Genomic DNA, 23,032 nt, shown 5'->3' with positions numbered 1-23,032 from the left:
CTGCTCCCTTGTTGCTGTTGCTATACTTCTTGAAGTTTTGTTTCTTATCAAATTGGTGGGATGTCGACACCTCACCTTTGTTGTTGCGTCGCTCATCTTTCTTGCCTCCGTGGTCAGGTTTCTTCCTGACCTTGGTTGATGGGGTGAAGGGCTTGTGCTGAATGTCAGCTAAGCGCTCAGTTGTTACGTATGCATCTTCCAAAATACTGGGGTTGCTCTTTTCCACTTCAGACTGTGTCCATGGCTGAAGTCCCACAATGAACCAGTTGAGCTTGTCCTCATCTAGCATGTTAAGCACCTCAAGCATAAGCTTTTGGAATGTTCTGACATAGTCTTGCAACAAACCAATATGTTTAAGATTTGACACCATCCTTTTAGCCTGCCTTTGCACATTCCTTGTCATGAAGTAGTTGTGCAGTTTCATTTTGAAGTCGTCAAAGGTGTCTATCACGCATTGACCCTTCTCCGTGTCACTGCGCTTTCGCCTCCACCAAGCGATGCCATCTCTATCCAGTAGAGCTGCTGGAGCCTTAATCCTGAGATCTTCAACTGTCACATTCTGAATATCCAAGTGGTCTTCTACTTGAAACAAGAAGTTCTCAATGGCCTTGTTGTCGCGAGAACCATTGAATTTTGCTGGTCTTGACACATCAATTCTTAATGACCTCTCACAATTTTCCCCATTTAGGGTCACTGTCCGCTGCAATGTGCAGTTCTTCAACTGAAGCTTCTCTACTTCAGTTTGCAAGTCGGCCACTATTATCGTCAACGAAGTGACCTGTTCCATCAGTAAGATCACCTGCTCTTGCAGGCTCGCCACCACATCATTCAGTCCACCGAATGATTCAACTGTGCGTGAAATCGCTTCTTCGTGCGAAGTCACATCTTCCACCAGCTTGTTGACAGTTGCAGCTATCTGCTCTTGGCCCCGAAGTAAACCCATCTCCTCAGCTTCGGCAACTGCCTTGCCTTTGGTGTTACACAAGTTTTGATAGGGCGTCACGATGTCTTGCTCACAAATCGTAGTCTGTCGGCGCGTCTATCGACACCGACTATGGAGTCCTTTCCTCAGCATGAGAACAAGCTCTAGTACCATTTGTCACAAGCCTATTTCCTTTAATAGGCCAGCGCGGTGCGATTGTCCTTCCTTACCGCCGCAAGTCTACTTATCGCTCGCTTGCCAGTCGCAAAAGCTTATAATCAGAGTGCAAGAGAGAATAAAGGGACAAGAATTGCAATCACAAGAAGCAATCACAACGAAGGTGAACAAAAGAAAGCTTAATGCATTTGATTCATTCACAATTTAGCCCGTAGGCCTCTTACAATTCAAGTATACGGGCTGCCCCTTCGGGGTATTGATTAACCTGAACTGGGCATATTACATCAGACTCAACGAAAGCAAAACAGACTTTAGACTCAACTTTACAATGTAAGTTACAAGGGAACAACATATATATATATATATATATATATATATATATATATATATATATATGTGTGTGTGTGTGTGTGTGTGTGTGTGTGTGTGTGTATACTTATTTTTAGCTGATTTGTATATGTAATAGGTTATGCCCATTAGGGGTATTTTGGTTTTTTCACTGTTATGTAATAGTTGGTGCCCATTAGGGGCACTTTTGTACATTTATTTTTGTTCTAGCTATTGGGACTAGTCGAACGGCTAGTTGGCTAGCCCCTCTTGTGTTTCATATTCCCTATAAATCAGTGAATAAATTCATATTTTTATGTTTTGCTCTCTTTTGCCTGCCCATTAGTGGCTATTGTGAGTGCATTTGGAATTCTTGTATTTGCCCTTAAGTGGCTTGTGTATTGTCCCTTGGTGAACTTACGGGCATTATTTTGTTTCTTGATTGCCCTTAGTGGCCTTGGCATTGTACTCTTTCTTGTTTCATTACATGGTATGAGAGGCATAGGTTCTTGAGATCCTATTGTACTTTTCCAAAGCTCGTGGTTGTGGTAAAGAGGTTTTCTTCAAATACTAGCTCTCTCTAAAAATGGCCAAGAAGGAACTCATGACGGTGATCACCTTCAAACTCAATGATTCAAACTACCTTATGTGGGCCGCCACCATGGAGAATCACCCTAATTCAAATCTGGTCTGGGTCGGATCCAAGAATGATTCAATTATAACACTAAAAGTGTGCAATCGATCGTTTTTCCTTTATGGATGTGATTACAAAGGTTTATTTAATAGAAAACGGGTTTTGAATCACATGACTATGACATGTAAACCAGGTTTTTGTCAAAAGCACTATACATTAACCCATAAACAAATTCGGATCCGATATCAGTCCAAACCCGATCAACTTGAAAACCCTACCCTCTTAAAAAGCCTGATTTTTTTAGTCTCCTATTATTGGATCCAACATTACCATACACATATCAACCTTGCTTCATTGGATCTAATTTGGACTTTGATTCAGATCTATTGCACACACTTTCAATCAGATTTGGATCAAGCATGATCCAGCCTGGGGGTGTCAACTTGTCGGATCCCTGCTAAAATGGGTGGGTCTCATATCCTGATTCGAGTCTAACTGATTTTTTATAGGAAAAACCATACCCGAATCCAATAAGAATAATATAAACCAGTCCCGATTGGTCTATACCCGATATAATATTATTTTTTAAGTTTTTACATAGAAAATTTATGGATCTTAATCGAAACTCAGGTTGAACCCAGGTTTGGTATAAAATTTCATAAACCACACTCGACTCATCGGACCCCCTTCTTTGCAACCTAAGTCACATGGATTCGGCAAAGCAGGTGCCGCACCTGCGTCGACGCAACGCGGGTGCGCGTGCGACACCCGATGCAGTCAACACGACCCTAGGTGCGTTGACTGCACCCAGGGTTATTTTTGTCCAATTTTCGAACGTAAAAAAATGTTTTTGCTTGCCCTAATCCTCTTTCGCAGCTCTCCTCTCCCGCGCAGCTCTACTCTCTCGCTCGCCTCCTCTCCTCCCGATGTCTCTCAGGGGAGCCCGACGCCACCTCCTTTCCCTCACTGTAGACAATCAGCGATAGCCGACATCAACCCCACCCGCAACCCCGATGACGGGCTAGGTCACCGAGAAGGGGAGAGATGCGGGGGTCGTCGGGCGAGCTGTCGAAGAGGGAGGACGAGAGGGGGAGGGGAGCAAGCACAGAGAGAGGGAGAGATGGCAGCAGGGACAGGAGGTCGAGAGGTGCTTCGGCTAGGGTCGCCGACGGTGGTAGGTGGCCGAACGTGGGGTGAGGTCGCTTGCGGGGGGACTCCGACGGCTGCTGGCCGAAGGCTGGAGGTAGGACGGGAGAGGAGAGTGGGTGAAGAGGGACGAGGGTGGCAGCGACAAAGCGAAAGGGGGCGCGCAGTCGAAAGGGGGTTAGGGTTTTCTCGCATGAGAAAACCCTAACCCCGACGATCTTTAAATAGGCCCGCGGGGTGGGGCATGCTCGGTTCGGATCCGGGTTCGGACCCGACCCGGGTCCGACCAAAAAGCAATATTTTTTTCGAAAACCATGGGTTTTACACCCTCGAACTAGTTCTTCTTGGCCTCTAGTACAATGGGGTCTTGTTTTACCTATACTTTTTATTTAATAAGTAATCCTTTTAGCTACTAAATTTTCTACCATTGAACTTTTTTCTTCATTGGAAACAACCACAAGCATGGCCACTAGTATCGTTCTCTGTAATTTCTCAAGGGCTACTAAATATTTGATTGATATTTATGTTGATATATTGCATGCATGATGAATGATATTATGACAATGACAATGTTAACTGTTAAAACTTCAAAATATATATATATATATATATATATATATATATATATATATATATATATAGAGAGAGAGAGAGAGAGAGAGAGAGAGAGAGAGATTTGCCCTGCCTCACCCCCGCACCCAAGTTTTTTTAGAGTGCCGCACCCCCCGCACCCGCACCCGCACCCGCACCCGCACCGCACCCATGTGACATAGTTTGCAACCAAACCCTGACCCTATAGGATCCGGTATGGGTCGGGTCGGGTCATACATGATCCGTTGACAACCCCAATTCAGTCAATGTCTAAGAAATTGTCGAGGCAGGTGATTGAGCGATACTACTCAAGGATGATCCTTGACTTCCACACCAACAAGAAGATCCTGGAGGAGGTGGCCATCATCCCCTCCAAACGCCTCCGCAACAAGATCGCGGGGTTCTCCACCCATCTCATGAAGAGCATCCAGCGCAGCCCTGTTCGCGGCTGCTAAAGTTGTTGCCTCTCTCTCTCCTCATGGAAGAAGAGGAACGAGGAGGTACCCACTCTCTCTCTCTCTCTCTCTCTCTTGTTACTTCGTATTCTCCCCCGTTCTTGTTCTCCCGCTGGTTAGGGTGGAGATGGGAAAATAGCAAGAGAGAGAGAGAGAGAGAGAGAGAGAGAGAGAGAGAGAGAGAGAGAGAGAGAGAGAGAGAGAGAGAGAGAGAGAGAGTTGGGGTTCGGGTTGGGTTTTAATTGGACCCGACCTGACCTAGGCCCAACACACAACCCTCCCTCTCTCACGTGTTTGCTGCACCCACGTCACGTCGACTCGGGTGCGAGGGCCCTTTTGTCGAGTCCCTATTAAATAGGCCACAACTCATACTCATAAAGAAAGGTGAAGATCAATTTAGGGCTGTTGAGGATGATGAACGAGAGAAGGCTCTTAAAGAATATCACACCAAAATGGAGGATTGGGAAGCCGAGAACACTCAAATTTTATCTTGATTCCTAAATAGCATGGAACTCAAGATGGCTACACACATTGTCAAGTTTAAAAAGGCTTGTCATGCTTGGTTTTTTCTTAAAAGTATGTTTGTACAAAGAGACTTAGCACGACAATACTTTCTCCAATAGAAGATCCGGACCACGAAACAAGGAGATAAGAGTGTGAGGAACTGTTATGGAACCCTCTCCCCTCTTTTGGATGAATTGGCTTGCTTGAACCCAAGTGAGAAGGCTTGACCATCAAAATGATAAAAACAAAAGGAAAAATAACACCTTTTCACTTTTCTCTTTGGGTTGAGATATGAATTTGAGTAAGTTAGGTCTTCTATATTGCATAGGAGCATCACTACCTCTCTTAATGAGGCACTTGCCGAAGTATACCAAGCGAAAACACGACTTGCCATGTCCAAAGGAGGAGAGGAAGTTCTTGCCGTGTCTAGGCCCGACAACAACATTACAACATATAAGCTTCCTCACTTTGGAAGAAACAATAATGGTGGAGGTGAAGAAAAGTTGTCATTTTTGTAGTGGATTAGGGCATATCAACCTAGAATGTCCCAAATTCAAGAAGGCAACTGTTAAAGAATCATCCAAAAAAGGAGATGAGGCAAATAAGAAAGGAGATCTTAAGGATACCATTAACCAACTTATGGAGGTTCTTCAACAATTCCTTAAAGTTGTCTTCAACTCATACTTCTAGAGCTGCTGTGTCCATATCTTCTCAGTATTCTTGGATACTTGATTCCAGTTTCTCATTTCACATAACACCCTTGAAGTTTCTTCTATCCGAATACACTAAACCTTTTTATAACTCTTGCATTTCTACCGTGGATGAAACCAATTTAGAAATTAAATGCATTAGAACTTTTAAAAATATCTCAAAAGATTTTCAAGTTCCTAAATTGTTCACAAACTTAATTTAAACTTATTTTCCATTTCTCAACTTTCAGATTATGGGTATGAGACCGCCTTCTCATCTAAAAAGTGTTGAGTACAGGATTGTCAGTCAGAAGCTGATTGGGAAAGGCCATAAGAGGAGATTTCTACTACATGGATTTTCTTTATATTCTCAAAGAATCTTTTTGTAATTTTGTAAAGAAAAAAAGATATTTATTTACTTCACCAAAGATTTGACCATCCAAATGTATTTAAATTGTCTATTTTTCCTTTTTTGAAGGATTCTTGTATTGAAAAGGAATTTGTATGTAATGATTTTATTCTTGTTAAAATGGAATCCATTCTGTTTGGTTCTAGAACTTGTGCATTCAGATGTATGAGAATCGACTTTCGTCATATTAAAAGGAGGTTTCTTTTATTATGTTGTGTTTATTGATGACTACACTAGATATACTTGGATTTATTTTCTTAGGCTAAAATCCGAAGTGTTTTCATGTTTTAAAGAATTTCATAAGCTTGCGAAAAATCAATTTCAAACAAATATTGTCATTTTTGATCCGACTCAGGAGGAGAGTATTTATCCAATGTTTTAAAAAATTATTTGAAAGAAAATGATATTACCTATAAAAAATCTTGTCCAAACACTCTCCAACAAAATGGTTTGCCTGAAATAAAACATCGCCATATCATTGAAACCACAAGAACTTTGCTTATTTCAAAAAGCTTTTAGGCCGAAGGTGCACTAACTATGGTGTATCTTATAGACTATATGCCTTCATTTTCTTTACTAAGTTAATGTAGGCTTTCTCCTTCCCTCTGATTTTGTGTATATAAAAGGGATCTACCCCTCATTATTTTGTATGCATCTTGTGTGCATTTTGTGAAGTAAATAAAATAATATTTTTATATTTTGTGAGCTCTCTTGGTGTGTGCCCTTAGTGGCCTTTGTGATTGTTCCCATAACGGTTCTTTGTATGTGTCCATTTGAAATCTTTGGTGGACATTTGCTTTTGGTTGGTGGTTGCACTTTCTTTACAATTTGATTTTGGTTATTTGAGATATTTTTTAGGTGAAGTGACTTACCCTCTAAGAGGGTATATGTAATGAAGTGGATCAAATCCGATGAATATGCAAGAACCTATGTCACATGGGTGCGGGTGCGACACGGGTGCGGCACAATTTTAAAATTTTTGGACACGGGGACTCGGCTATATATATATATATATATTATTTTTAAAAAAAAGTGCACCCGAGGCAGATCTATATCCAGTTTCTTCCTATCCAAATGCACCCGTTAGACCGACCAAGTAGATCGTTTGTTAGTCTCCAGTTCCTTTTCGTTATTCAGGTGACCAGACCACGATGAGCCCGAAACCAGAAGTTTACCGAGCAGCGAAGGGGGATAAAGTAGCCACGGTTCCAGTGCCAGTTCGACCAGCAGCTGTACCAGTAGAAATTCAAAAGCTTGTTTCAGATCATTCAAAAGCTCCCCGGTTCTAGCTTATTTCCCCGCCGGCCAGTCTACCTGTTCCGACGCACATGCAAAGGTTGAATAAGGGTGACACACAACACAGTCCGTGACTGTGTGTGTGTCTGTGACTGTGCACAGTCACAATCTGTGACTGCAGCACAGTCCACTGTGACTGTGTCTCTTTTTTTATTTTTTTTTTAAATAAAAAATATAAAAAATTCATTTTTTAGGGACAAATGGACATTTTTGGACTCGGTCAAAGTTGACCGAGTCCAAAATGTGGATGGACTCGGCCTCGACTCGTTGACCGAGTCTGACTCGGCGTTGACCGAGTCCAGGCCGAGTCCGAAGCCGCACCCGTGTCGGGGCGTGTCGACTCGGGTGCGGCACCTCCCTAGCCGAGTCCGTGTGACTTAGGCAAGAACACACACCTCAATCAAGTGCACACCACCCACACAAGGGTCAAATGAGAAAGTATATTGCATACAAAACTCTCTTGAAAAAGAGATGAAAAATACAAAAGCCATGAGGCCTATTTATAATACAAGAGGCTAAAGGGGACAACCAATATGGTTCTTGGGCTGCTCTCAACGGTCATATTTATGACCGTTGGGAGCAGCTCCAACAACTATTATTGGAGTTGGCCCAACAGTCAAAAACAAAAAATTATAAAAAATAAAAAGGTGAAAATGGGTTGTCAGCCCCTAATGGACTAAGGCCGATTACAGTAAAAAGATTGAAATACCCTTGCTGGGTATTTTAGTTACAATACATGTATATATATATTGTACGGAATATAGTGAAGCGTAAGACAAAGGTTTTATATATATATATATATATATATATATATATATATATATATATATATATATATATATATATTGCAAGAGGTTTTAAGTTGAGTAAGAGTAAGACAGTATACATGGAATGTCGATTTAGTAAGCAACGAAGTAGTGATGGGAGTGTAGTGAAGCTTGGTGAGCACGAAATACCGGTGGATGATTCTTTCAAATATTTGGGATCTATCATTCAAAAGTATGGAGAAATTGATGGAGATGTAAATCATAGGATAAAGGTTGGGTGGATGAAATGAAAGTGCAACTGGAGTGTTGTGCGATCGTAGAATGCCATTGCGGTTGAAGGGAAAGTTTTATAGGACGACTATTAGGCCCGCTTTACTATATAGTACGAAATGTTGGGCTGCCAAGAGACATCATATTCAAAAAATGACTGTAGCTGAGATGCGTATGCTGAGATGGATGTGTGGAAATACAATAAAAGATAAGATTCAGAGCGAGGAGATACGTAAGAAGGTAGGCGTTGCACCCATTGAAAATAAGATGAGAGAGAATCGTTTACGGTGGTTTGGACATATTCGACGAAGGCCTAATGGTGCTCCAGTTAGAAGGATGGAGAAATGGGAAAATATATTAGTTAAAAGAGGTCGGGGTAGGCCTAGGAAGACATGGATGGAGGTGATAAGAAAGGATATGAATGCTTTGAACCTCACCGAGGACATGGCATTGGATAGAAATGAATGGAGAAGGATTCATGTGGAAGACCCATAATGATTTTCTTTGTTGGTTCATGTCGCCGACCCCAATTGTTTTGGGATGAAGGCGTAGTTGTTGTTGTTGTTGTTGTTGTTGTTGTATATATATATATATATATATATATATATATATATATATATATATTAACACCCCCCCTCAAACTCATGGTGGAACAATCGAGAGTTTGCCAAGAAGTGAAATCTTGAAGACAGAAGCGCTTTGGTGAAGAAGTCTGCTAATTGATATTCAGACGGAACATAGGGCAATGTGATGGTCTTTCTCAGAAATTCTTCACGAACGTAGTGGCAATCCATCTCAATGTGTTTCATCCTCTCATGAAATGTATGATTGCTTGCAATGTATACAACGCTCTTGTTGTCACAACATAATCTTGAAGGTTCTGCAATATGAACCCTCAAGTCTTCGAGAAGTTGTCTTGGCCATACTAACTTAGACGTAGTTGTCGCCATGACACGACACTCAGCTTCAGTGGAGGAGAGTGACATTTTCTGCTGCTTTTTGCATCGCCATGAAATTAGGGAGTCACCTACAAATACACATAAACCAGTGGTTGAGCGTCTATCATTGACATCCCCTCCCCAATCAGAATCAGAATATGCAATGACTTCTAGTGAGGAGGATAAAAACAAGACAAAATTAATAGATTTTTTAATATATCTAACAATTCTCATTACAACGCTCATATGCACTATAGTGGGAGCATGTTGAATTTGACTAGCAGAATGAATAACATGAGATATATCAGGATGGGTAATAAAAAGATAAGACAAAGCTCCGATCATTTGTCTGTAGGGTGTTGGATCTTGCAAGGGCTCTCCATCATCTTTCTTCATTTTGGCATTTATGACTTCCAGAGTATCGATCAATTTTTTATCTGAGAGTCCTGATCTTTCAATGATGTCAATTGCGTATTTAGTCTGTGACAAAAAATAATCACGATGTGAGTAAGCAAGTTCTATTCCAAGAAAGTATCGTAAAAAACCAAGATCTGTCATATCAAACTTTGATATGGTTAACTCTCTGCTTATCATCTCTTGTGATTATCATACCATCTACGTAAAGAAGTAGGATCACCATTCCTGCATTAGAAGACTTAACAAACAATGTAGTGTCAGTAAAGCAAGATTTAAAATGAAGTTGTATCATCACATTACTAAACCTATCATACCAAGCTTTAAGGGCTTGTTTCAAGCCATATAAGACCTTACGTAACCGAAGAGTTTTTTCATGTGCTAAAGCCAAGCCTGGTGGAGGATCCATGTGCATCTCTTCATTTAGATTACCATTTAAAAATGTATTTTTAACATCCATTTGAAATATAGGCCATTTCCTAATCAATGCTATAGCAATGAGAGTTCTAACAGTGGTCATTTGAGCGATTGGGGCAAATGTCTCATCACAGTCTATCCCATATTCTTGATTGTATCCTTTGACCACTAACTTAACTTTATATCTTTCTAGTGTTCCATCGTACTTGGTTTTTACCTTGTATACCCATTTGCATCCTATAACTTTTCTTCCTTTAGGAAGTATTTTTAACATTCATTTGAAATATAGGCCATTTCTTAATCGATGCTATAGCAATGAGAGTTCTAACAATGGTCATTCGAGCGACTGGGGCAAACGTCTCATCATAGTCTATCGCATATTCTTGATTGTATCTTTTGGCCACTAACCTAACTTTATATCTTTCTAGTGTTCCATCGTACTTGGTTTTTACCTTGTATACCCATCTGTATCCAGTTTTTCTTCTTTTAGGTAATGTTTGGATTTCCCAATTTTTTGCACCCATTGTTGATGATGATTAGCCTCATGATATGATTGCGGTTCAAAATACGAGTGAATGACCATTAGACACGATCTATACATTGGTTCAAAAGAATCATATGATATAAATTACTAGGAGCTTTTGAAATTCTTATAGATTTTTTAAGGTTAGAAGAATCTTCTTCTTGGTTTTGACTTTTGAGAGTATCTTTCTAGGGCATATGGTGGGTGACCTTCGGTACGTCGAGCATAGGTTTGTAAATTATTGTGAGATAGGTCTATATGATCAAGATTTCTTCTCACATTCTCATTTGCCTCATGCATATCTTTACTTTCATGAATATTTTCACACTTACCATTGACTAGGTCAAAGCGGAACGAATAATCACAACTCTCTTGGATTTTTTCTTTGCTAAAACCGTTTTCATTTTCAAGGAATGTAACATTTCGAGAAACATACAATTTGTTTATTTCAATGTCATAACACCTATATCCTTTTTGGTTTTCGACATAGCCTAAAAACACACAAGGAATTGCTTTAGGAGAGAGTTTATCATTCTTGTTGGTAAGAACAAAACACTTGCACCCGAAGACCCTCAACCTTTTGTAATCAAGATACATTTTACAAAGTTTTTCAATAGGGGAGACATTTTTAATATTTTTTGAAGGCATTCTATTTATCAAATAGACCGCCGTAAGGGCGGCTTCGGCCCAAAAATCTTTTGGAACATTTCTAGATACTAGAAGTGTTCTAGTGGTCTCAATAATGTGTCTGTGCTTTCTTTCGACAAGTTCATTTTGTTGAGGAGTGTATGAACACGATTTTTGATGAACAATCCCATTTAGGTCAAAATAATTTTCAAACTGTTTTGACACAAATTCTCCCCCGGAATCAGTTCTAAAGATCTGAATATTGGTTTTAAATTGATTCTTTATATAACTATGATTTTTTTTAAAACAATCAAATACTTCTGATTTGTGTTTTAAAAAGAATATCCAAGAGTGTCTACTATAATCGTCTACAAACACAACATAATAGGAAACACCTTCTTTGAACATGATCGGAGTCAGTCTCCATGCATCCGAATGCACTAATTCAAATGGATTCTTAGTTATAAGGTGTCTTGGTTCAAAAGGTAAAGACTTCATTTTGCCAAGAATGCAATCTTCACGTACAAAATTATTTTCTTTACAATTTGAAAGAAATGAAAACAATTGTAATTTGGTCACACTAGGGTGTCCTAGTCAGTCTTTTGTGCCAAATTTCTATATCTTTCTTTTCCACAAAATTACAAAAAAGTTATTTTGGTAATTCAAGATTGTCCATGACATAGAGATCTCCTCTTCTATGGCCTCGCCCAATCGGCTTCCCGGACTGGAGATCCTGTATTAGACAATCATTAGATGAAACAACTATTTTGTAACCATAATCCGCAATTTGAGAAACCGATAAAAGATTTAAATTTAATTTTGGTACTACTCTAATGTTTGGTACGTGAAAGATGTGTTTTTTTGATAAATAACAAAACTTTTAATTTTCAAAGATGTGCCATCGGCAGTTGAAACACAAGAATCGTTTGGATTAAACTTGCATTCGGTCAATATAGACTCATTAGGGGTCATATGAAATGAAACACCAGAGTCAATGATCCAAGAGGTCTTACCATGGTTGTCACTTGTAGATATGGCTGCTCCCGAATAAGAAGTAGCTTGAGCTTTAAGCATAGGTTGTAGTGCCTCTATTAGTTGAGCTAAAGAGAGCGAGCCGATGCATTTGGAGTCGTCCATTTCACTCCTTTCAATCGAAGCCACTCTTTTGTCTTCTTTATGATCCTCATTTCTTTTGGGACAAAAAGGTTTGATGTGTCCCGGTTCATAACAATGATAACAAATATTTTTTTTACTCCTTTTAAAATCATGATTACCTTTCTTTTCATAGTTGTTGGGATTTCTACCATTCTCATTTCTTAAAAAATGAGGTGGTTTATAGCTCTTGGTATGATTTCCGGGCTTTGACACAACAAACACGGATTCTTCATCTTTAGAAGTGGATGGCTTATTCAATCTATTTTCTTCCATCGTTAATTCTTCAAGAGTTTCAACTATGGAAGGGACCCTTTCTCTATGAAAAAGAACGGATTTAGTTCCTTCAAATTCGGGCCTAAGTCCATTTATGAATTGATAGAAATGTTCCGCTTTGATTTGATTTTCGCGGAGTTCAACATCTTGTGGGCAATGCCACTTTGGTTCAAGAAGAGCCAATTCATCCCAAAGGAGAGAGAGAGCATTGTAGTATTCTCTTATGCTCATCTCTTCTTGAGTTATGGTCCTTACTTTGTTTTGGCTGTTACATATATATGCGATATCCTTAAGACTATACATGTTTTTAAGGTATTTTCATGCATCACTAGCGAAGTCAAACTTCGCCAAACTAGAACACTTGTGGATGTCCATGTAAAATTGTCTATGAAGAGACAATACTCATATAAGCACAAAATACTCAAAAAGGAAGTGCACGAAAGCACTCTCACAACACTTGAACAAAATATGCAAAAAGCATATAAATAATAAACATGCAATAATGCATGTATTTCATAAATAAAAGCAAATGCTTGAGACTCTCAAGCTTAGGAATTTACAAGGGGGAACACCCCTATTTATACAAGAAATGGGAGGTGCTTGGGGGCTCCCCAAAGGAGTCGTTGGGGAGCTCTCAACGGTCACAATTGTGACCGTTGCTATTGGGGAGACCCCCAAGGCACCTTTTTGAATTTACAAAAAGGAAAAATAAAAAAATAAAAGAAATTAAAAAATAAAGAAAAAGTTACAACATATTCCAAATGGAATATGCGCAAAAGTGTAAAAGGACTAAAATACCCTTTTCGGGTAAAAAAGGGGAAAATGTATAAATATATATACTTATATATAGAGATACGTATACATATGTTATATGTATATGTATCTCTATGTATATAAGTATATATATTTATACTTACAATAATGTTTTTGAGTATACATTTTAACACCCCTCCTCAAACTTACGGTGTGATAACCGCAAGTTTGTCAAGAAGGAAATGAAATCTAGGCGAACAAAGTGCTTTTGTGAAGAAGTCCGCAAGTTGATACTCAGACGTCACGTATGGCAGATCAATGACCTTCTTCAAGTATTCTTCCCTGACATAATGACAGTCCATCTCTATATGCTTTGTTCGCTCGTGAAATGTGTGGTTCTTGGCAATGTAGATTGCACTTTTATTGTCACAGCAAAGCTTTGTTGGTTCTTTGACAACTACTCCCATATCTTCCAAAAGGCGTCTAATCCATACTATTTCCATGGTGGTAGATGCCATGGCTCTGTATTCGGCTTCAGTGGATGATAAGGAGACCTTCTGTTGCTTTTTACATCGCCATGAGATCAAAGATTCTCCTAGGAAAACACAAAAACCAGTGGTGGAGTGACGGTTACTCGGGTCACCTCCCCAATCTGAGTCAGTATAAGCAAGCAATTTTAATTCAGAAGAAGAGGATAGGAATACTCCCTTATTTACCGTTCCCTTCAAATATCTGATGATGCGAAGCACAGCACTCATATGAACAGTTGTAGGAGCATGCTGAAACTGGCTGGCTATGTGTATAGCATGTGACAAATCGGGTCGAGTAATGCTGAGATACATTAAAGATCCTACCAACTGTCTGTAAAGAGTAGGATCGATTAGAGGAACACCGTCATCAATCTTCATTTTTGCTCCCACGACTTCAGGGGTTTCGCATACTTTGTTATCAGAGATTCCTGATCTGTCAATGATCTCACAAGCAAGCTTAGACTGGGATAAAAAATAACCACGTTGCGAATAAGCAACCTCAATTCCAAGAAAATATGTCAGAAAACCCAAGTTTGACATCTCAAATTTTGAAGTCAAGACGGACTTAATACCCTTGACTCCTTGAACATCATCACCTGTAATTAACATGTCATCAACATATAGTAATAATATTACAATCCCTGCCCTAGATTTTCTAGTAAATAGAGCAGTGTCAGTATAACAGGAGGAGAAACCATTTTCTAGCATTACACTGGTAAATCTGTCATACCAGGCTTTGGGGGCCTGTTTCAAACCATAAAGGGCCTTTCGAAGACGGAGGACTTTACCTTTAGGGATCTCCATGCCTGGTGGAGCATCCATATACACTTCTTCATTAAGATCACCATTTAAAAAGGCATTTTTCACATCCATTTGAAAGATATTCAAATTTTTAATAGATGCAATAGTGATAAAACATCTAACTGTAACCATGCGTGCAACAGGAGCAAAAGTTTCTTCATAATCAATTCCATACTCTTGCCCATACCCTTTTGCAACCAAGCGAGCCTTATACCTTTCAAGGGATCCGTTGCTCGTAGTTTTAATCTTAAAAACCCATCGACAGCCTATAGTTTTCTTTCCTATGGGTAGAGTTTGGAAATCCCAAGTTTCAGCCTTTTTAAGAGCATAAAGTTCATTTTGCATAGCTTCTTGCCATTCTATACATTTCTTTGCTTCTTCAAAATTTCTTGGTTCAAAATAAGAGTGAATGGCACTAAGACAAGCCCTATATCGGGGTGAGAAGGAATCAAAGGAGACAAAACGAGTGGGAGGTCTCCTATTCCTCTCCGATCTTCGGTGATCAAGAATAGGAACAAGTTCACTATATTGATCTATAGCACTTCTAAAGGTGCCTTGGTTTCTACGAGAATATGTTATAGGATCACTTGAAATCCTGCCTTCTTGTTGGTTATGTTCTTCGACATTACTTTCAATGTTCTCATCATGGTTTGATGATACATCATCATCACTAGATGTATCATCATTACTAGATAACAAGTCAAAAAGGAAGGAATAATCAAAATTTTCTTGTTGAGAAACATTTTTTTCAAATCCACTTTCATTTTCCAAAAAAGTTACATTTCTAGAGACATATAACTTATCTTCTCGAAGATCATAGCATCGAAATCCCTTTTGAGTTTCAGAATATCCAAGAAAAGCGCAGGGAATAGCCTTGGGAGATAGTTTGTCATTCTTATCTGTAAGTATGAAACACTTACACCCGAAGACTCGTAACCTATTATAGTCCGGTTCGAGTTTATATAAAATCTCAAAAGGGGATATTTTTCCTAATATTCTAGAAGGCAAGCGATTTATCAGATAAACAGAAGCAAGAGCTGCTTCGGCCCAAAATTTTTTAGGGATGTTTTGGGAAATAAGAAGGGTTCTAGTGGTTTCAATGATATGCCTATGTTTTCTTTCGGTCAAACCATTCTGTTGAGGGGTTTTAGGACACGATCTTTGGTGAATGATTCCTTGATCTTCAAGATATATTTTAAATTGGTTGGAGAGATATTCTCCTCCAGAATCACTTCTAAAAATCTTTATATTACTATTAAATTGATTCTTGATCATTAAATGGAAGGTTCTAAAGCACGAAAAAACTTCGTGTTTGAATTTAAGAAAAAAGATCCATGAATATCTAGAGAAATCATCCACAAAAATAACATAATAAGAAAAGCCTCCTTTTGAGACTACAGGTGCGGGTCCCCAAACATCGGAATGAACAATTTCAAAGGGTTTTGACGAGAACATAGTTCTTTGCTCAAAAGGTAAACTTTGCATTTTTCCGAGAATACAATCATTACAAGAAAAAAAACTTTTACATAGATCCTTTGCAAAATGTAAATAAGATAACTTGGTGATATTAGGATGACCAAGTCTTTTGTGCCACACATTTATATCTTTGTTTCGGGCAACATTACAAAAAGATTTTGGAACTTGAAGAGATTCCATAAAGTATAAATCGCCTTTTCTAAAGCCTTCCCCAATCAATTTCCCGGACAGGTGATCCTGTATTAAACATTTATCACATGAAAATTTAATATCACAACCATGGTCCGAGAGTTGAGAAACAGAGAGAAGATTTAAGTTAAGTTTCAGTATAAATCTAATTTTAGGAATAAAAAAATCTTGATTTTCAAAATTGCCTATTCCTTTAATTTCAAGAGAGGTTCCATCCGCAGTGGAAACAAAGGATGGAGAAATATTTTTTGAATAATCGGAAAGTGAAAACATGTTTGGGGACATATGAAAAGATGCACCTGAGTCCAAAAGCCAAGAGACTTTACCTGGAATGGAAGAAGTAGATACGGCGGCACCGGATGTAGCTCCCTTGAGAAGAGGTTGAAGGGCTTCCATTATTTGGTTCAACGAGAGTGACCCACTTGATGATGCCTCTTCCTTTTGTGGTGCACCGGTGGTGGCCATAGCGAGAAGCTTCTTCCATTTGGGACATACGGGCTTGATATGCCCCGGTTCTTTACAAAAATGACATATAGTCTTGCTATAGTCCCTCTTTCCTCTTTGTCCACCATCTCCTCCTTGATTTTTGAATTTAAAATGAGGGGGACGATAAGTCTTTACATTATTTCCGGGTCTTGATACGGCATTAACCTCATTGTTTTCTTCATGATTACAAGGAACCATAAGAACACTTGGTCCTTGTTTGCATAAACTCATACGAGTCTCCTCACCACTTAATTTGGTGAGAACATCTTCAAGAGAGGGAGGAGAAAATGAGGATAGAAGTGATGACCTTATTTGCTCAAATTTCGGTCTCAACCCATTCAAAAAATTGAAGAAACGATCTTCTTCAAGTTGCTTGTGGCGAAGTTCAATTGCCTCTCCACTCCATTTTGGTTCGAGCATAGAGAGCTCATCCCAAATAAAGGAAAGATCGGCAAAATATTCCCTAATCGACATTTCACCTTGAGTAAGGGAGAGGGCCTTCTTTTGAAGGTAATACTTATGGGATAGATCTCTTGATGTATACATTTTCTCGAGATAATGCCAAGCTTCCGAAGCTCTTTTGAATTTGATAATGTTTGCATTAATCTTTGTTTCGACGGATGCGAAGAACCAAGAAAGAATCTTGAAGTTCTTCATTTCCCATTCGTCGTGTTTCTTGGACTATTCCTCAAGAGCTTTGATTCTTTCCTCTCCCTCAAGAATCTTGACTTCGCTTCCGTCCATTACGGTTATCTTGGGTTCCGGTTCCGGAATCGTTCCTTGCACATAACCCCACAATCCTTTTCCTTTTATGTGGGCCTCCATATTCCCGGCCCAAATATGATAGTTGGATCCATTCAACTTGAAGCCAAGGGCAAAGTGAGTCTCTTTCTCACCCATTAAGGCGTAAAGAGAAGGAGAAAAAAGATGTACCAATACAATGTTTCAACTTCTACTTTGCACAAGATCCTTCTAAAATATTTGAGAAGCAAGATCCACCACTTCAATCTTTAAAGATCCGAAGGCATGGTTTTCGAGGCACTCGAACGAAAGAGGATCCTACGATCTTCAATCACCAACCGAGCTCTGATACCATGTAAAATTGTCTATGAAGAGACAATACTCATATAAGCACAAAATACTCAAAAAGGAAGTGCACGAAAGCACTCTCACAACACTTGAACAAAATATGCAAAAAGCATATAAATAATAAACATGCAATAATGCATGTATTTCATAAATAAAAGCAAATGCTTGAGACTCTCAAGCTTAGGAATTTACAAGGGGGAACACCCCTATTTATACAAGAAATGGGAGGTGCTTGGGGGCTCCCCAAAGGAGTCGTTGGGGAGCTCCCAACGGTCACAATTGTGACCGTTGGGGGCTCCCCAACGACTCTATTGGGGAGACCCCCAAGGCACCTTTTTGAATTTACAAAAAGGAAAAATAAAAAAATAAAAGAAATTAAAAAATAAAGAAAAAGTTACAACATATTCCAAATGGAATATGCGCAAAAGTGTAAAAGGACTAAAATACCCTTTTCGGGTAAAAAAGGGGAAAATGTATAAATATATATACTTATATATAGAGATACGTATACATATAACATATGTATACGTATCTCTATGTATATAAGTATATATATTTATACTTACAATATTGTTTTTGAGTATACATTTTAACAGTCCACACTATTGATGAGCCATCCAATAATTTCGGAATAACCCATCCTCCCTTCCTTCCATCTTTTCTCATAGTCGGAAACGACTGTAGCCATTTCCTCTCCTTGAAGCGCAACTTATTTTCCATTCTCGATTTTTGTAAGAATGAGTTTAGGTTCCTTTTCGGTGCCGTCAACCAATCCCCAAAGTCCCTTTTCCCATATTTTATGTTTTACTATGGATGCCCACATCACATAGTTTGTGTTATTTAGGCGTATGGGAATGGGGACTATTACCTCCCTCTCATTCTCCATTTACAACAAGTGGATAGAGAGAGAAAGAAAAAGAAAGCGAGAACGAGGAAGAAAATACAAGACTTTTTTTCGAAGTGGTTTGCTTCCCGATGCAACAATTCGTGATTTGTTGTAATTTGCCAATCTCACGATCCTCCTCTTGATATTGTCACGATCTTTTCTAAAAGCGACTTTTGGAACACCCAAGCTCTGATACCATGTAATGAAGTGGATCGAATCCGATGAATATGCAAGAACACACACCTCAATCAAGTGGGAACAATTGATTGAATAATCACACCACCCACACAAGGGTCAAATGAGAAAGTATATTGCATACAAAACTCTCTTGAAAAAGAGATGAAAAATACAAAGCACATGAGGCCTATTTATAATACAAGAGGCTAAAGGGGGCCGCCAATATGGCTGTTGGGCTGCTCTCAACGGTCATATTTATGACTGTTGGGAGCAGCTCCAACAACTATATTGGAGCTGGCTCAACAGTCAAAAACAAAAAATTATAAAAAACAAAAAATAAAAAGGTGAAAATGGGTTGTCAGCCCTTAATGGGCTGACGCCTATTACATTAAAAAGATTGAAATACCCTTGCTGGGTATTTCAGTTACAATACATGTATATGTATATATTTTAACAGTATATTCTCTCTTAAATGAAGCTGGTTGCAAATATTATTACCAAATTAGGAATATCAGATGACAATAAAGTAAATACACCGGAGGTGTCAATGCGAAATTAAGACTGAAAGATGAAACTTTTCTTGAAGATCCAATATCATATTGACAACTAATTGGGTTTCTAGTTTGTCCATTACAAGACTGGACATTGCTCGTGTTGTTAATTCAGCAAGTCAGTTTCAGCATGCACCAACCATAGTGCATATGAGTGTCATTTTGAGGATAGTTAGATACATTCAAAATACTATATCCAAAAGGCTTTTTTTATCCTTTTTTTCTTTAGAGTTAATTGCTTATACAAATGCAGATTGTGGAGAAAATCTTAATGATAGAGTCTCAACATGCAGATTGGGGAAACTCTTTAATATCTTGGAGGTGCAAGAAGCAACAAAATATGTCATTATATCAACAGAAGGAAAAAGTCTTCTCAAATATATGAGTCATCTTTAGTCCTTCGAAGATGTACCCCAACTAGGGGTGGGCATTGGGCTGGCGCGGCCTGGGCCCATTTAGAGCTCGGTCTGCCGGACTTTAAGTGCGGCTTGACCTGGTTCTTAACGAGCTCGGGTTTGAAGAGCAACCCATGACCTGGCTCATTGGCCAATGTGAAGTAGGTCGGGCCTGACCCGTCCCAAACCCAATTAATTAGTGCAACTAATTAGGTAAATAATAAATAATTAACAAATTCTCATGTACCCAACTATTTATCTTTCTAGTTTCCATAAAATTAATGCAATTAATTTTGTAAATAATAATAGTTACCAAGTTACTATACATTTAATTATTTTTTTTTAAAAATTTTGTATTATTAAAAATTAATAAATAGCTCAGGCTCGTCTGGCTGGCCCGGTAGCCCGCGGGCTAACTCGGCCCACGTATATGACGGGCGAGGTTTTGGCCCAGACCTAAAACGTTGACCCAAACCTGGCATGCCCCCCCCCCCTAGCTGCAACAACAAGAGTGTTATCTACATTGTGAGCAACCACACCTTATACGAATGAACAAAGCATATAGAGATGGACTGCCAGTATGTTAGAGAATAATACTTGAGAGGAACAATTGAGTTTCCCTATATGACTTCTGAATGCTAGTTGGCAAACTTTTTCACTAAGGCCTTACCTTCACCTTGTTTTATTTCTTTTCTTGGCAAACTTTCGGTTATCACACTCTAAGTTTGAGGAGTGTTAAATTGTATAAGTATATACGTATGTATATAAATATTTATATACATATATTATATGTATACACACACATGTATGTGTGTGTATATTACTTATATTTTTGCTGATTTGTATATGTAATAGGTTATGCCCATTAGGGGCATTTTGGTCTTTTCACTGTTATGTAATAGGTGGTGCCCATTAGGGGCACTTTTGTACATTTATTTATTTATCTTTTATTTTACTTTTTTGCTCTAGCTGTTGAGACTCACCCAACTAGCTGTTAGGCTAGTTGACTAGCCCCTCTTGTGTTTTGTATTCCCTATAAATATGGGATCTCTCCCATATTGTTGTTATGCTTTTCTTAAACATTATTAGTGAATAAATTCACATTTTTTATGTTGTGCTTGCCCATTAGTGGCTATTGTGAGTGTTTGGAATTCTTGTACTTGCCCTTAAGTGGCTTGTGTATTGTCCCTTGGTGGACTAGTGCTTGTGCACATTATTTTGTTTCTTGATTGCCGTTAGTGGCCTTGTCATTATACTCTTTCTTGTTTCATTACATGAAGATGCAGAAAAACAATTATTGGTCAATTTTGGAGCACTTTCTTGTTATGGAAATAACTGAAAAGGATAGTTGAGTAGCAGAGTTGTATCCAACGGTCCTGGGATCAAACCTGCAGTTTTCCTAGTCAGGATGTAAATCCAAATAGTGCCCTCAGACGAGTTTTGGATAAATTTCTGTGGGCCATATGATGATGACTCTTACAGAGCATTTTGAATGAGCTTGAAGAGGTTTCTCTTAAATATCGGCACTTAATAGGTGTGACACTATTATCAAATAAGTCTATGTATTATCATACCTCTTATATGGAGACACACATGGAAAACTTCTTTAATGTGAAAGTAAAAAAGGTAATCTTTCGTGGAAAATAGAATGTGTTGATTTTGTTGTGACAATTGAAAAGGTGTTTCACATCTAGTGCAACAATCAAAATGCTAAACTGGAAGGAAAATACAAAAGCAACTATTTGCTTTCAGTTCTACCTGTGGCCAGATGCAACAGGGAGCTTCCCCAGCTGGGTGATGTTTGCGCAATTGCAAGTTCCCCCCTTTAAGCAGACAAGAGGTAGGAATTTATGTTCACTAACACATTGGCTGTGCTTATTCTACATGAGCATGCATATTAACCTGTTGGTGGATGAGAGTTTTCCTGTTATCACATCTTGTTTGCTTTGTACTTGAATGAGTTCAAGTTTCCTTTTCCTTTTAAGCTCTAAACATGCTCTGAGACTTGTCATCCATTGTTCCTTGTATCAGATTTGACTATTCTAATCTGCTTATTTTTCTTGCTGGTTTGACGTTTAGTTGGTATTTATTCATTGTTTGCTTGTGCTTTATTTATTCATTGTCTGCTTGGACTCTACATTCACTGATAAATCTGTTTAGGTAATGTATGATGCTTCGGGTGTTAGACTGCATGCTGGTCGGCAAGCCGAGGTATAATTCCTTTATTAACTTTAATTCTGAGCTATTTGTCTTTTCTAATGTATACTCATCTTTAAATTTTCCATGTGCTCCTTAGCATGCTTTACAATATGACAAGCTATTATTTTGGAACTTTCATGCAAATTATCGGAACCTTAAGTCTTTCACGGGGATCCACACGACGTTAGAGGCTTTGAACCTAAGTATACAATTTCTTAGGTTATTTTACCAATAAAGGATGAACTTATCAACTATGAGAGTACAAACGAATAATAAGTATCAGATAGAGATCAAGCTACCCTAAGATTTGTTACTGAAGATCTGAGTAATCATGCAAGAGAGTTATGATGTTAAAAGCCATAAAATATAATGACAAATAGAAAACAACTAAACAAGTTTCCATCAGCTTTCTAACTAGAGACAAGTTTTTTTTTCGATGAGAAATGCTGGGGTTAACTAGAGACAAGTTATTATGATACAAAAGGTCACAAAGTTAAAGTCATATAATATTAACGATCAAATTTGCTAACATTGCAATTCCCAAAACAAGAGAATCAATTATCACCTAGGTCTGAATTATGTCTTCACGTTGTCCTTTTTTTTTTGTCATTCTTTAAGTCTCACATTATCTTCTTCATTTGGCTGAATTTGTACTGCTTTCTTCAACATTTTGTTCGTCTGCTTGCAATTTGAAAAAGCAAATGACAAACTTATTGGCGAAACCTGCTCTAGCATGCTGACCAAGGACTGTTGCTCTTTTTGTTTTACATACTCCACAGGCTAGTTGCTCAATATTCATTTGTTACTTTTACATTGATTGGTTTGTTCTTAATTAACAATGCAGTTGCTTAATCAAATTGTATGTGAACTACCACCGGAGCATCCTCTATCTAATGTAAGGCCCTTACGAGAACCTCTTGGTCACACTCCACTTCAGGTTTGTTTCTATAAGTACCACCTAGATAC

The 23,032-nt window shown here is 38.5% G+C and overlaps 1 protein-coding gene across 1 annotated transcript in view; it reads left to right on the top strand.

Annotated features, from left to right (window-relative positions):
- The window catches only part of LOC149815761 (uncharacterized), a 46,958-nt gene that overhangs the window by 23,417 nt on the left and 509 nt on the right, over positions 1-23,032 (top strand). Inside the window, exons 3-4 of the mRNA XM_089989465.1 lie at positions 22,028-22,078; positions 22,911-23,003. Coding sequence (XP_089845591.1) covers positions 22,028-22,078; positions 22,911-23,003 — 144 coding nt within the window. The remainder of the gene's footprint in view (positions 1-22,027; positions 22,079-22,910; positions 23,004-23,032) is intronic.

This window comes from Nuphar pumila, chromosome 15 (assembly GCF_984573655.1).
Source record: "Nuphar pumila chromosome 15, dmNupPumi1.hap1.1, whole genome shotgun sequence".
NCBI classification, from domain to species: domain Eukaryota; kingdom Viridiplantae; phylum Streptophyta; class Magnoliopsida; order Nymphaeales; family Nymphaeaceae; genus Nuphar; species Nuphar pumila.
This window is presented reverse-complemented; position numbering and strand designations above follow the sequence as displayed.